A 13,473-nucleotide genomic window follows, 5' to 3' on the forward strand; every position below is an offset into this window, starting at 1 on the left:
AGAATCCCTTTGCTGTATTGAAAAATGGCAACAAGGGATGGGAAGTATGCAGGAAGATCCTTATTGCAGCAAGATCAGAAGGCAAGCCACATCCTTATCCGTAGGAGAATGAGCATACTCTGATGTATTCAAACAATGAAATAGTATAATAGCAGTTAAATGAATGAGCTATTAATAGATCTGTGTGTGTCAGCTTAGATAAATCTCAGAACCTTAATGTTATATGAAAATTTCAAGTCACAAAATGCCATATAAAGTAGGATATCATTTATTGAAAAATTTAAAAACACACAGACTTGTACTATATATTCCTATGGGAAAACAAATATAAAACCATATACGTGAAAGTGTTAGTCACTCAGTTCAGTCATGTCCAACTCTTTATGACCCTGTGGACTATAGCCCCACCTAAGCGCCTCTGTCCCTGGAATTCTCCAGGCAAGAATACTGGAGTGGGTAGCCATTCCCTTCTCCAGGGAATCTTCCTGACCCAGGAATCGAACCCGGGTCTCCTGCAGAATAGCAGGTGGATTCTTTACCATCTGAGCCACCAAGTGAAGGGAACATGCAAACTCCCAGGCTGTATTAGCTCTGGGGAGGGCACAGGGAAGTGAACAGAGCAGGGAGGCTTCAGCTCTACCTGTATTTTTTATTGTTTAAAAGAAGCAGAAGCAAATATAGTAAAATATTAATAGTTATTAAATACTGGTGAGTCATGGGAGAAATACTACTTTCTGTTCTTTTCATAATTAAAAATAAATACAAGAATATATAAATTTTGCAGTGCCCAGAGCAATAATCAGGCTTCTTCCCCTGACCCCAGGTTAAGCAGATGACCCGTAAAACAATTATTAGGGGAAACTGTATACACACACACATACACATATGCATACATAGAGTATACATATATGTACATGCATACACACATACCTACTTACACACACATATATACACTCACCTATCTATGTAACCTCAAATAAAACAAAGAACTTTTAATTTTTTTACTGCAAAATATTGTTCATATCATATATTTCTTCATTTTCCGAGAGATGAAACATTTACATCATGGGACCCTAAACTTTTTCCGTGATTTGACCATGTACAAAAATCTACAGACCACCTGTCTCACATTAGAATGATGATCCTGGATTGTTTTGAGAGAGTCAGGGAGAAACAGAGGAATCCCTGAGGACTGAGGCCTGCCGCAGGGCAGTGCTCCTCTATGCTCTCAACAGCTTTGTCCCCAGTACCAGGACAGTCAGCAGTGTGCAGGGATTCCGGAAGCCTCCCCCGTTCGGTGAGTCCTGCCCAGTTTCTCCAGCACCCCTTTCTTTAGTGCCTGATCCTATCAGCCCCCCCACTGCCCCCAGATGTACAGGGCCCTTCTCCCAGCCAAGAATTGTGTGATGCGGGGATTCTGAGAAGGAATTGGATGAGGAAGTTACAGAGGCATCCATGTGTGATGGAGAAATGGGGTGAGGAAGAAGTCACCAAATGTGGAGAAAGACAGTCCTGTGGATTTTCCCAAGGGCAGAAATACATTTATACTCACTTGTTATTATTCATCAACTTGTCCATCACCCTCCTCTGCAAGTTCTACAAGTATAGTTTGTGCGTGTGTGTGTGTGTGTGTGTGTGTGTGTGTGTGTGTAATTATGTGTTTGGGATGGGAGAGGGTAGAATGAGTGAGCACCAGATGAGTTTTTACCAAAGAGGCATACGTTCAGGCAGCCTGGACTCCCAGTTTGAAAAATGACTTATTTTACTTGTGTAGATGGTGTCATTTGCTCACAGCATTACCAGGGGGTTGGTAACACTCAGGGAGTGACAGAATTCCATTTTAAACTTTCTAGGCCATCCACTCCCTATGGGTTGCCATTCCCTTCTCCGGGAGTCTTCCCAACCCAAGGATTGAATCCAGGTCTCCTGTATTACAGGCAGATTGTGTACCATCTGAGCCACCAGGGATTCTGTATTATCCCTACATTGGGTTATTAATGATTATTATTCTAATTGTTTGTCTTGCTACTGGATTCCTTTAAATTCTGTGTCTTCAGATGCTGGCTTTCAGGCCATTGCCCGACAGAGACTGAGATTAGGAACCCCTCAGGAGGTAAATATCAGGTACCTCTGCTCTGGAGTGTTGGTTAAAAATGAAAATGGAAACTTTCTCAAGTTAATATATGAGACAGTAGAAAATTTTCCACATGCTTAGGTTGCAGATACTTTTTCAAGAATGCATGAGTTGGTTTAAGCATGATTCTTTTGTCCTACAGAGTTAGGGTGTAAATGCCATGTGCCCCCTTATTCTGTGGCTTCGGGTCCTCAAAACCGATGTTATTTTGTTTGTTTGTTTGTTTTGTTTTTTTATCACAGACCACTTGATTTGCTGAATTCAACATCTCTTCCAATGCCCACTCCTCCCAAAGAATCTGCTCCAGAAAGTGTTGAAGAGAAATGTAGACTTCACTGAACATTTCTTAGTGGAGACCTAGGAAGCGGTCAATGTAACACCTGGCTCAGCAAATTACTTTAATCTTTCCCTTAGCCGTTTTTATTCTCCGAAGTCCCTCTCATCCACACCACCACTGCTGTTTTTACTTCCCTTCTTTTAAATCATTTCTAGCCCTTCTCTGACAAGCTTTCCCGAGTTCCTACTCCTTTCTCTTCTTTCCTCCTAATTGAGAAAAATGCAAATTTTACTCCCTTCCTTTACATAGCAGTTAAGGCATTGCTTTTTCCTCTGAAGCATAACTTCACGAGCTTACATTTCAAGTCAGTGGTCCTTCTCTCGAGCAAACAAGGTGCTCCCTCGCGGATGGACACATGTAAACGTAGGTTGAAATGGCCTCATCACCCAGATCAGGAGAGGAGGCGGCCGTTAGTCACAAGTCCTCACCATTTTCAGTCATCATCGTCTGTCAGCAACACAGTGAGGCCTTAAAAACCCTCCACAGAATGGTTTCCTGAGAGCTGTTTGAAGTGGGGAAAGAGTTCATGTGGGAGACAGCAGCCGCTCTTCTCTTACCAAACGGCTGATCACCGTGGCGGCTGCGCGCTGACTGAGTACTTGCCGAACGCATGGCACTTTCCTGACGGGAAACAAAAGCTGCCTGTTGTCTTATTGTCAGTCTCAGTTCCGGCAGAGTCAAGCCTGGCCGGGTGGTTTTCCAAATACCCACAAGGTATTAGATTCAGGATGGTCAGTTTTGCACACTTTAGATCCTACTGTCCACTCCATTTGTCAAGCAAGGCGCCCTGAACCTCATCCCCAAATCCCGAGTGACATGCCAGCCAGAAGGCTCCTAAGTACCATCAGTTTTATGCCAGTGTGGGGGCCTTTCCTTTGGCTGGGGGCTTCAGGAACAGCGCCTGGAATCTTAGCTCTCAGGTCTGTGATGAGAGAGACCTTTTTTTTTTTTTTTTCCTGCTCTTCTGAGATGGAGGAGACTTGGAAGGGTTAAAACTCAGCCCCTTGGCTTTTCTGACATGAAATCCAAGTTCCAGGGAAGGGAAAGGACTAGCTCCAGGTCACACAGTGAGTTAGTGATTGGGCTGGGCCTAAATCCATCCCTTCTGGTTCCCATGCGTGGCTCTGTCCACCATGCCACATTGCGTCCCCACCTTCTATCTGGACGATACTTCACTCAAAAGTCTCTTTTTAACCCTGAGTTGGATCTTCCCAGGGGATGGAAGTGTACTATTTAATTCCCTTTGTGTTTTCAGTCTTGGCCTAAAGTTCTCTTGTTTTCCCCAAGTGTCTGGAAGGATAAGTGCTGTGTGGTAGGGAGTTGCTTTCTTCCCAAAGGCCAGGAGGGGTGGTTCAGTCTGAACTACTGTATAAGAAGAGGGACAGCACGTTCTCAAGGGGAAAGGTGTTTGTATCCACATACTGGAATTTATCCACCTTGACTGATATGGTGGTGTTGACCTGGAGGTGTTCCAACAAGAACTGGGAGAGGTTCTGGTATATGTTCTTGGTTTGTGCTCCAGACTCACACACTGTCACCAGGGTCTGCTTTTTAACGTCTTTGTTGATGAGGAGCTCCAGCTTCAGGTCGACGGCATGCTCTGGGCATTTCACAAGAAACTGCAGTTGGCAGATGATGAAGTACCAACCTGGGAACTGGATCACCAGGTTCTCATCCTGATATCTGACTCCATGGATGATGCCATCTTTGTTCCAAGACAACTGGGTTTTGTTTATATGCTTTGACACTGGAAGGAGAAAGACAAAAGGACCTCAGAGTCATTAGGCAAATTTCGGATGCCGATTGGAAAATTTGAAACTTTTATTCAAGGTTCCCCATTCAAGCCCCATGTTTTCTGTAATATTGCCTGCTGGTTTAGCTGTCTGGAATACCTTCCATGTTACTCCTAGGCATTGCTAAATGTTTAAGGTACAGGTACAAAACCATCCCTCTGCTTTTTCTCTAAAGCATAAAGCTGAAGGGTCAGAAAACACACAGTCCTAGACCTTTACCCCCTCCAGAGGTAATTGTTTTCCACTTAATCATTTTATCATTCTATTATTATTATTATAAGGTTTACTTTTCCCTTTTCAGACTATAAGTTCCTGGACTGTATACCTTATAAGTTTTGGGCTATCATGGACATATATTCAATCAATCAATGAACATTTGATCAACAGGGGACTGCTATCGGGTAAGCATTGCACTAAGTATCAGAGAAAAAGCATTCAGTTTGGTTCAGTTAGTAACCAATTCAGGGGTCAAGAAGTCTAGGAGAACCTCAGTCTGTTCTTTCACATTCAGATGCATCCCTTAACTATTCATTTTCTGAAGTTTTAAATGTCTTCCTCTCTTTAAAAGGGCAGCCAGACATCATTGTGCAGACCTCTTAAGTTCACATTAAGGGATTCCTCCCAGCTGGGATTTATAGAGGAGCAGAGAATTAGCAGGCCCTCTAAGCAGACATGTTGGTGTCAGAAGCCAAGTCTCTGAGTCTTTTCACTGACAAGTTAAAATCAGCCCTGATGGGTCCAGGTATCTTTCAGAATTGGGAAGCTGGGATGTTCATTTTAATTGCTTCCCTTTAAACCTCATTGCAATTCAACTGAAGAATGAGAACTAATCTAACTGCAAAATTGAATTTTGAAAATGAGCAGGATGGCTATTGCAGAGAATCTTGGCCATCTCCTCTGTACCTCATCTATCCTAGCATAAATGCCTCTTATTATTTCGTCTCTAAGGGACCTCTTACCTGAAGCATGCTGCAATATGCAAGTGGGGCCTGTGCCAACATGGTCATTAAGTTATCAATCTGGACACCAGGAAGTTTTGTGACTCTCTTGTGAATGACTTGATAGAGGCAGAGATTAAGAGCCTGCTTCCCATGTATGCGGGAAACGACAGTACCCTTGGCCTGCAGGCCGTAGATGAATGAAGAAGGGTGGGGGTGGAGCACCGATTCCCTCACAGGCCAGGGAGGCAAACTTAAAGGAGTGGATGAGGTTTAGGAAGCAGGAATCTTGCAGCTTTTGAGAGTAATGCTCTCCCCTCTCCCCCTATGCCATTAAAATTCAAATTATAAAAATTATCACACAGGTTAAACAAAATACACACGCAGGTCACATTTGGCCGTGAGCCTCTGCTTGTGACCTCTGGCCCAGAAACCTGAGAAAGGCCGCAGGAGTGACCCTCATATGGTTGGGGTTCCTGGTTTTGGTTACTGACCTTGGAGGTAGGCCCATGATTTCTTGAATGGAGCCCTTTTCAGGATACATGAGATGTCCTCTGAGCAATTCCCTGAAAATAAGACCACATGTTAAATGCCTCTCTCTGCTCTGGGAAAAGGAGATAGCAGATCTTTTCCCATGACCCTTTGATGGAGACAATTACTATTCTGCTTCCATTTGGGGGATAAAAGGAAAACCTGTTTATTTCTCATTTTGCCATCAAGTACCTTAGGAGTTTTTCTCTTTAAACTTGATTGCTTCCACATGGACTTTTACAAAAGACTGTGGAAGTTGGAGGAAGGAAACCAACAGGGCCTGACTTCCTATATGTACCTGATGCCATTCTTGTCACTTCGTATACTCCACCTCACTGGATCTTTGCAACAGCTCTGTGAGAGAGGGCTGACTAAGTCCCTTTGAGAGATGGAAAAAAGTGTGGGTACTAGACAAATTCAGTGCATTGTCCTATGTCACTCGGCCAGGCAATGGCGGTTAGAACACTAAGGCTGGTAGTAGTTATTGCCATCCTTCCTTTAAGAGTGTGCTTCTGTGTATTCCAGCTGATTGAATTCTCAGAATAGCTCTGCAAAGCTCACCCTGATGTCCAGACATGGTCAGCAATACAGCAAAGGTCATTGCAAGTTGGAGGAAACCCTGATATCCACTCCCATGTCTATCTGATTTCAGAGACCAGACTTCCTCCCCAAGGCCATTTTGCCAGACAGAGGAGGTAAACACATCCTGGTGTTCAATTTTAAAAGGCTATAAGATCATAGAGACCTAAGCAGGCAGCCTGCTATATGGAGCTTCCTTGGCAGGGAGAAAAGACAATGTTTATGTCATTGTGGAATTTAAGAAATCAGAATATTTTAAATGTATTCACTGGTGATGGCAGCTGCATTTCTTAGTATAGTAACTATTTTGTATGCACAGAACCAAGCCATACATTTCCTGCAACGACTCATGAACTCAGCTTATTCTGGGCATTTTTTTCTTCTCATTGAGTCTTGGTTTCCGTAATCTCTAGAACTGGCAGATCTAGGATCTAACATTGACATCTTTTTGATGGTGTCACCAGAGATGACAGAGACGACCGATGATTCCATCTGTCAGAGACTAGGCAGCCATTCGGTTGAGGCGGCCACATCCTAGCGGGCTTGCTCACGGGGATTTTAGAGTAGCATCTGTTGGACTCACAATCTTCCCCGTTGCCCTCTGTCCTGGCCTGGGAAAATCCCTCCTGGTCGTCCTTACAGTGGGGGCTTGCAGTGGTAGAAAGTTAAGTGAAGAGTTCCCCCTGCTGTCTGAACAAGCTCACTGCTAGAGGCACCCCCCAGCAGAAGCAGGGGTCTGTCTTCATTCTTATCTCCCCTGGAGGCATGAAGAGGCTCTGGTCCACAGGTCTCTTGGGTGAGAAGGGCTGGAGGGCCAGCTGCCCTTCTTCTTTCGTTCTTTTGATTTTACCCCTCACTCATCCTCCAGCTTTATCCTGCCTGCAGCCCACACTCTTGGGGTGTGCAGTCATAGCAAGGAGGCAACGAGGACTGCTCCTCCTTATTTTTTTTTTTTTTTTGAGCCATGCCTCACAGGGCTTGTGGAATCTCAGTTCCCTGGCCAGGGATTGAACCTAGGCCAAGGCAGCGAAAGCCTGAATTCTAACCACTAGGCCACCAGGGAACAGAGGGCTGTTCATTCTTAAATGTGCTGTGGCTATGAGAAGGCCCAGCCTTCTCTTTTTGGGGTATGGAACGTCAGGTCCAAAGGAATCGCAGAGAGACATGTCTGGCTGTGTCTCTTTGCTCGGAACCCCTTTCTGACCCACTGTGACTGCGGGATCAGGGCCAAGCTCCTCCCCATGGTATTTGTGTTCCGTTGTGTTCTAATCCCTAATGAACTCTGCAGTCTCCCCCCTCGCCTTCCCTCTTCCCCCTGTTGCCTCTTGAACTTGTCCCACCAGTAGCAGCAGTGGTGCTGGGAATAATAGTGCTAGCTAGTACATAATGACGGATGGCTATTTTCTTTTTACTCGGCTAAGCCTGCTACATGCATTCTTTTATTTCATTCTCACTATCACCCCACAAGAAAGGTACTCTAGAAACTTCTCTCTTGTATATAAGGAAATTGAGTCTTTAAAAAGTATGTGGCTTGTCACATTTTCACAGCTAGTCAGTGGTAGAGGGGCAATTCAAGCTGAGGCTGTCTGACTCTAATGCCTGAGTGGAATTTTGACCATTCTATTGGAGGTTGGGCCCTTGGGATGCCCCCAATTACACCATGCTGGCTTTCCATTTCATCTGGAATCCCCCTCTTCACTGGCAAGTTGTGCCTTGTTTAAAGCACTGCCTGGTAGCCACCTCCTCTGGGAACCCTTCTCTGACCTCTCCTTCCATTTATTTGCCTTCTCCATTGGACCATGAATCCTCAGGGCAGAGACTACTGTTTCCATACCCCCACTGCCAGCCCAGAAGATACTCTGTAAATGTTTGTCGAGCTGAATCATGTAGTCTGTCTCTGCTCCTTCCCTCTGTGGATGTCAGCTCAGCTCTCAGGGCTTGAGGAAGGGAATGCGGATGGTTGGCCTGGCCTCCCCTTCCGGGCTGGATGACACCTGGCTTCATTCTGTCCTTGGTTCTGCAGGTCAGGTTAGATTACATGGGAGGTTAAGCTTCAAGCCCTCGGCTCAGGCCAGCATGTCACACCGTGAACAGCTCTCCTCCTTGGCCAAGGACCCCCTCACACCTTGCCACTCGTGGCATCTGTCAGGTGAGCTTCTCTTAACAGGTGGATGTAGAAGTACAAGCCTGGACTCGCCTCTCACACATGCAGGTTCTTTTTTTTTTTTTCTTTCCCCTTTGGTCTTTGTATGTTTGTTGGGTTGACCTCAGCTGTAATTCTGAGAAACCCAAGGATGGAAAAAAAAAACTTACTTTTGAAGCTTTTGCATTTCCTGAAGTCAAATGCCATGGTGTATCTTAGTTTTTCTTTTCTTTTTTTTATCTTAGTTTTTCTTAAAGAATCTGTTAGATGTTTCGAAAAGAAGGGAAAACAGAGGCAACTCTCTCGAAGAATGACATCACTGAGTTGGCTAAGGGAAGGGACTGGGGAAGCAGGGCTCCAGAGGAGCTCTCGGTGGAATGGAACTGCTGAATGTGGAGAGGAGCCTGGGGAAGGCACGCTGCTGGTGCTTATCGACTTTCAAGGCTGTTAGGAGGGCCAGGGCTGATGGGGGCTGGCTCTGTGGGCCCAAACAGCATGGCTCCTGGAAGTTTTAGGAGATGATGCGCTCAGCTAATGGCGGACACCGCTCTTGTTCCCATTTCCCGGAGGAGGCAGTGGGAAGACTTTCATTAAGGACATACAACACACATTGCAAGTCACAGTGCTGGCAGCTCAAATGTTGGACCAGTTAGTGCTGTTCAGAGATGTGTTGGGCTGGTGTGAGAGTCATGTGGCTCTTGTCAAGACCTAGATGAATATTCCATGGGTCATCAGCCATGTGGCTTTGAGTCTCCTTATCACCCTGTGAGCCCATGATGTAATCTTTTTTGGTTATGAGACAGGAATCCTATAGTATTCCTGGAAGTTTGAATTTGGGGAGCATTGGAAGCAAAACACGGAGAAGGCAATGGCACCCCACTCCAGTACTCTTGCCTGGAAAATCCCATGGATGGAGTCTGGAAGGCTGCAGTCCATGGGGTCGCTGAGAGTCGGACACGACTGAGCGACTTCACTTTCACGTTTCACTTTCACGTTTCACTTTCACGCATTGGAGAAGGAAATGGCAACCCACTCCAGTGTTCTTGCCTGGAGAATCCCAGGGATCGGGAGCCTGGTGGGCTGCCGTCTATGGGGTTGCACAGAGTCGGACACGACTGAAGCGACTTAGCAGCAGGGAGCAAAACACACTTCTGTTTCATTTATTTCCCAACCAAATTAGCTGCACTGAGGGGTTTAATTTGAAGAACTAAAGACTAGGGAGGGGAGGGGAGAACAGTCCGCACATCATGGCAAGTGGATGGCCCGGGAGTTAAAACCTAGGACTTTTCTTTGGGCAGTTGTGTCTCATGCTAGATGAAGAGCAGGGTGGATCAGATGATCCAGAAGGGCCGTTCTAGCTGATTTTAGACGGCTGTGTAGACTCAGCTGTACACTGCCAGGCCTGCTGCAGGGACACGAAGTCAGTCCCAGCTCCAACTATCTATCTTTTGAGCACGTTGCTCTACCCCATCTAGGAGTCTGTCTACACGCATTAAGATTTCCGGATACCTGTGGCAGTAGAACAGAGTGTTTTAGGTCTGGGAATAACCTAAGTTATGAACAACCTGGTTCTGTAAGGGTTTTCATGGTTCATAGAACTGGAATTTCCCTGAGAAATCATTTGGCCCAGCCTTGGTAACTACATAACACATGTGCTCCCCAATGCTACCCCCACAGCAGACTTGTCCGAGGTCACCCCATGAGTCAGTGGTGGGGCCGGGCCACAGTCTGGGACCCCTTGCTTCTGTCGGGCATTCCATCTTTTAGACAACTCAGGTTCTTCGTGAGTGCCTGAGAACCAAGGCCTTCAGGTGGGCAAGATTTGTAAGCCATCCTCTCAAGCTTTGGTCTCCTCTAGAAGGATCATGACATTTCCTTGGGCTTTGTTAGGAAGCCTGGAGAGAAATATTTGCCAACAAAACCCTCCTGGTCAGGTGCATAGAAGACAGAGATAGGGAGAGAGAATGCTGCTTTAGGTGGTTGGAAGGGTCATGTTCTAGATAGAAGTCAGAACAATGCAACGTGAAGATGGGAACCCTCCTTGAGATCTCAAAATATTAGACCCGAAAGGACCATCGGATGCCAAGCTAACTGTGACCCTAGATCTGTGAGTGGAGAGGCTGAATCCAGAGGGACTAATGGTCTGGCTCAAGACCCCACAGTAGGTTAAGTGGCAGAGCTGGGCTCAGATCACAGAGTTCCTGACTCCTAGTCCTGGGCTCTGCCCTGGTTTTTAGTTTTCCCGTGGAGCAGAGAGGCTTTAAATGTAGGAATAAGTGGGTGTGCAGCCGCCATACACACTGGCCTGAAAACTGACCAGACAGCTGTGTGTGCCTGGAAAACAAGTGCTAATGAGCCATCCGGACTTCCTCTTCCCGGGGAATGCCAGCAGGTGACTTCAGATTCACGGGCTGAACCCTGCCAAGTAACAAGTCAGGGGCTGTCAGGCTTCCATTAAGATGCAACAATGTCCAACGGGCAAAACAAGCCACACCTACCACTCCAGCCAGAAAGTGTGTGGTCTGAGTGCCAAGTACCTTCCAGGTTAATACTGGAGCAAAACAGACACAGCGCATCTCAAAGAAAGCACCTGGGTCCTGGTCAAGGCTTCTAACGTCAGACCTGTCCCTTCCTGTTACTGACCCTCAATTACTGCATCTGTTAAGTGGGGACAGCAATAGTCAACCCCAGCGTGTGCATGTTGCGAAGATGCAATGAGGTTATGGATGTCAAATGGCCTGTACAGCACACGGCTTGGAGGAGATAACCCAGCACGCGGTAGACCCCTCTTCCCCAACTCTTCCCTTGGTTCTGAAGTAGCACAGCTTAGCAGCGCTCTTAGCAGGCTTGTCTGGCCAATGAGATGCTCGTTAAACCAGAGCCCATGACATTATCTGGTGGACTGAAGTTTGTTAATTATGTACCTAAGTGTTTGAGGCCATCGGATGGTCTCAGGACAATGTGAATAGCCCTTCGTCATCTGTTGAAAATACTTTAATCCTTCCAAGAAGGAGAGGAATTATCCTCATGACTCTGCGTCTACCATGTCCTGGCTTCTGAGTTCCACTCTTTTGGCGCGATATCCAGGAGAGTCGCAATAGCGACATCTAGGGGAGAGCCTCGCCATTGTCAGTGGAATTCGGAATCACAGAGAATCCCTAACCTCAGGGTCATTTCAGCTGACTTCAGTGCTCCGATTTCCTTGGCTAACTCGTCAAGGAGAAACTCCAGAATAGGCCATTCGTTAAACAAAGGGCTAGGTAGCCTTGGGTTTACAGATGGCATTTGAGGAGTAGCTGTTCTGACATGCTCAGTGTTAAACATCGAAAGTCACCAGTAAATACAAGTTGAGATCAAGTGAAAATTCATTTGAATCCCTTGAAGGTTCCTTGGGATTTTGAGGGTTTTGTTTTTGGCCACATGGCACATTGTGGGATCTTGGTTCCTGACCAGGTATTGAACAGGGCCCACAGCAGTGATGGCACAGAGGCCTATCCACTGGACTGCCAGGGAATTCCCTTGGGGTCTCTTCAATCCTGACCTGTTGCAGTATGTAAGATAAAGCTATCTGACTTGATGTGTAATTCCTGGAAATTCACTTATACTAAGTGCAGATTGAATTGATATTTTTGGAGGGTATTTAAGAAGCACCTTTAAAGTCTAATTGAAAAGGCAGAGAGAGATCTGCTCATGTCTGGCTCCCATTTCCTGGCCCAGGGCTTGCACAGCAGGGCTTGCAGAAATTTAAGACAACACGTGTGGTGTCCAGAGAGCTTGGATGAAACATGTAGTGAAGCCAGTTTGAGAAACAAACTCGCTTTCCTTCCCTCCTTGCTTTCTTTCCCTCCTTCCTTTCTAACTTCTGTCCTTCCCTCCCTCCCCCACCTCTGTTTGTCTTTTTCTCCTCTTCTCCAAAGTGAAGGATGGGGATTTTTCTCCTAGATTTAAAGACTTGTGACATGTGTATGTGAAAAATTCAAGTATAAGTGTTAATATGCGCCTCGATGATCTGAATTCTTTTCCTTTTTCTTCCCCTCCTCCTGTCTATCCCCCGCCCCCCACCGCATCTCCCCCTCCCTCTCCTCTCCTGTGGGTGACAAGGGGCAGGGATTAGACACAGATGGCTTTAGCACTCTGATGGCCTCTCCAGGACTCTGTCCCACCTTATTCTGTGTGGCCCATTTTCTAGTTTATTTCTGTTAGAGAGAGTCCTGATCCCGGTTAGCACTGCCTTAAGAAAAAGACACTTTCGGAGTGAGCTTTGAGTGAATAGGTTTAAAGTAAACACAGAGGCAAATAAGTTCTTTGAGGCCTGTGACTACGTGAAAAGCAGTGACCACTGAGCAGTTGTATCCCCACTTAGTGTGGGGGGGAACTACGACAACCAGCGGACCGGGCAGTTAGGTCCAGCTCTGTCCACCTGACAGATGTGAGGTCTCTGGTTGCTGTGTTCAGCCCTTCTGGAGGAGGATGCTGCTGCATCTCTACCTGCCTCTTGTGCAGCCTGCATCCGGATCCCAGCTACATGACCCCAGGTACAGCGGGCGATTGCTGAGCAACCAGCTCCTTGTTTTAGTTTCACTGCCTTCCATGGGCAGCTTGTATTGTTTCTTTGGGGGTGGGTTCACTAGCTGCAATTAGCTAACCTTATTTGATCTCTTTTAAATGCCCACGTTTTCCTTTTAGCAGAGGGAGTGGGGGAGGAGAGTAGCTTGCAAGCCAGGCAAACATGGGACATTGTTGGAATGGTATTACGAAAGTGGTGAGAGAATCCTAAGATATTTGTTTGCGAGATGGGGAACACACAAGAGGGGTTCAGGACTCCTCCAGGTGGTCTATCCACTATTTCCACCTCCTCAGGGCCCCCAGGAACCTCTGGATATTAGTGTGCACGTGACGCTCACAGGAAAGGCAGACTATCTTAACTGGCCACAGTGGGCGTGGGGGGAGGATCCTCCCAGTTCTTAGGATCCTCCACTGCGAAGCTGGAGCCTGAATTTGGCCTCCAGATCCCCTGC

At 46.4% G+C, this 13,473-nt stretch overlaps 1 protein-coding gene across 1 annotated transcript in view; it reads right to left on the bottom strand.

Moving 5' to 3' along the window:
• Nucleotides 1–245: 245 nt before the first annotated feature.
• The window catches only part of TNFSF8 (TNF superfamily member 8), a 31,382-nt gene continuing 18,154 nt past the window's right edge, over nt 246–13,473 (bottom strand). Inside the window, exons 3-4 of the mRNA XM_019966805.2 lie at nt 5,697–5,768; nt 246–4,218 (exon numbers count right to left, since the gene is read on the bottom strand). Of these exons, the coding sequence (XP_019822364.1) occupies nt 3,824–4,218; nt 5,697–5,768 (467 nt within the window). The 3' untranslated portion in view covers nt 246–3,823. The remainder of the gene's footprint in view (nt 4,219–5,696; nt 5,769–13,473) is intronic.

Source organism: Bos indicus, chromosome 8 (assembly GCF_029378745.1).
Source record: "Bos indicus isolate NIAB-ARS_2022 breed Sahiwal x Tharparkar chromosome 8, NIAB-ARS_B.indTharparkar_mat_pri_1.0, whole genome shotgun sequence".
NCBI lineage: Eukaryota > Metazoa > Chordata > Mammalia > Artiodactyla > Bovidae > Bos > Bos indicus.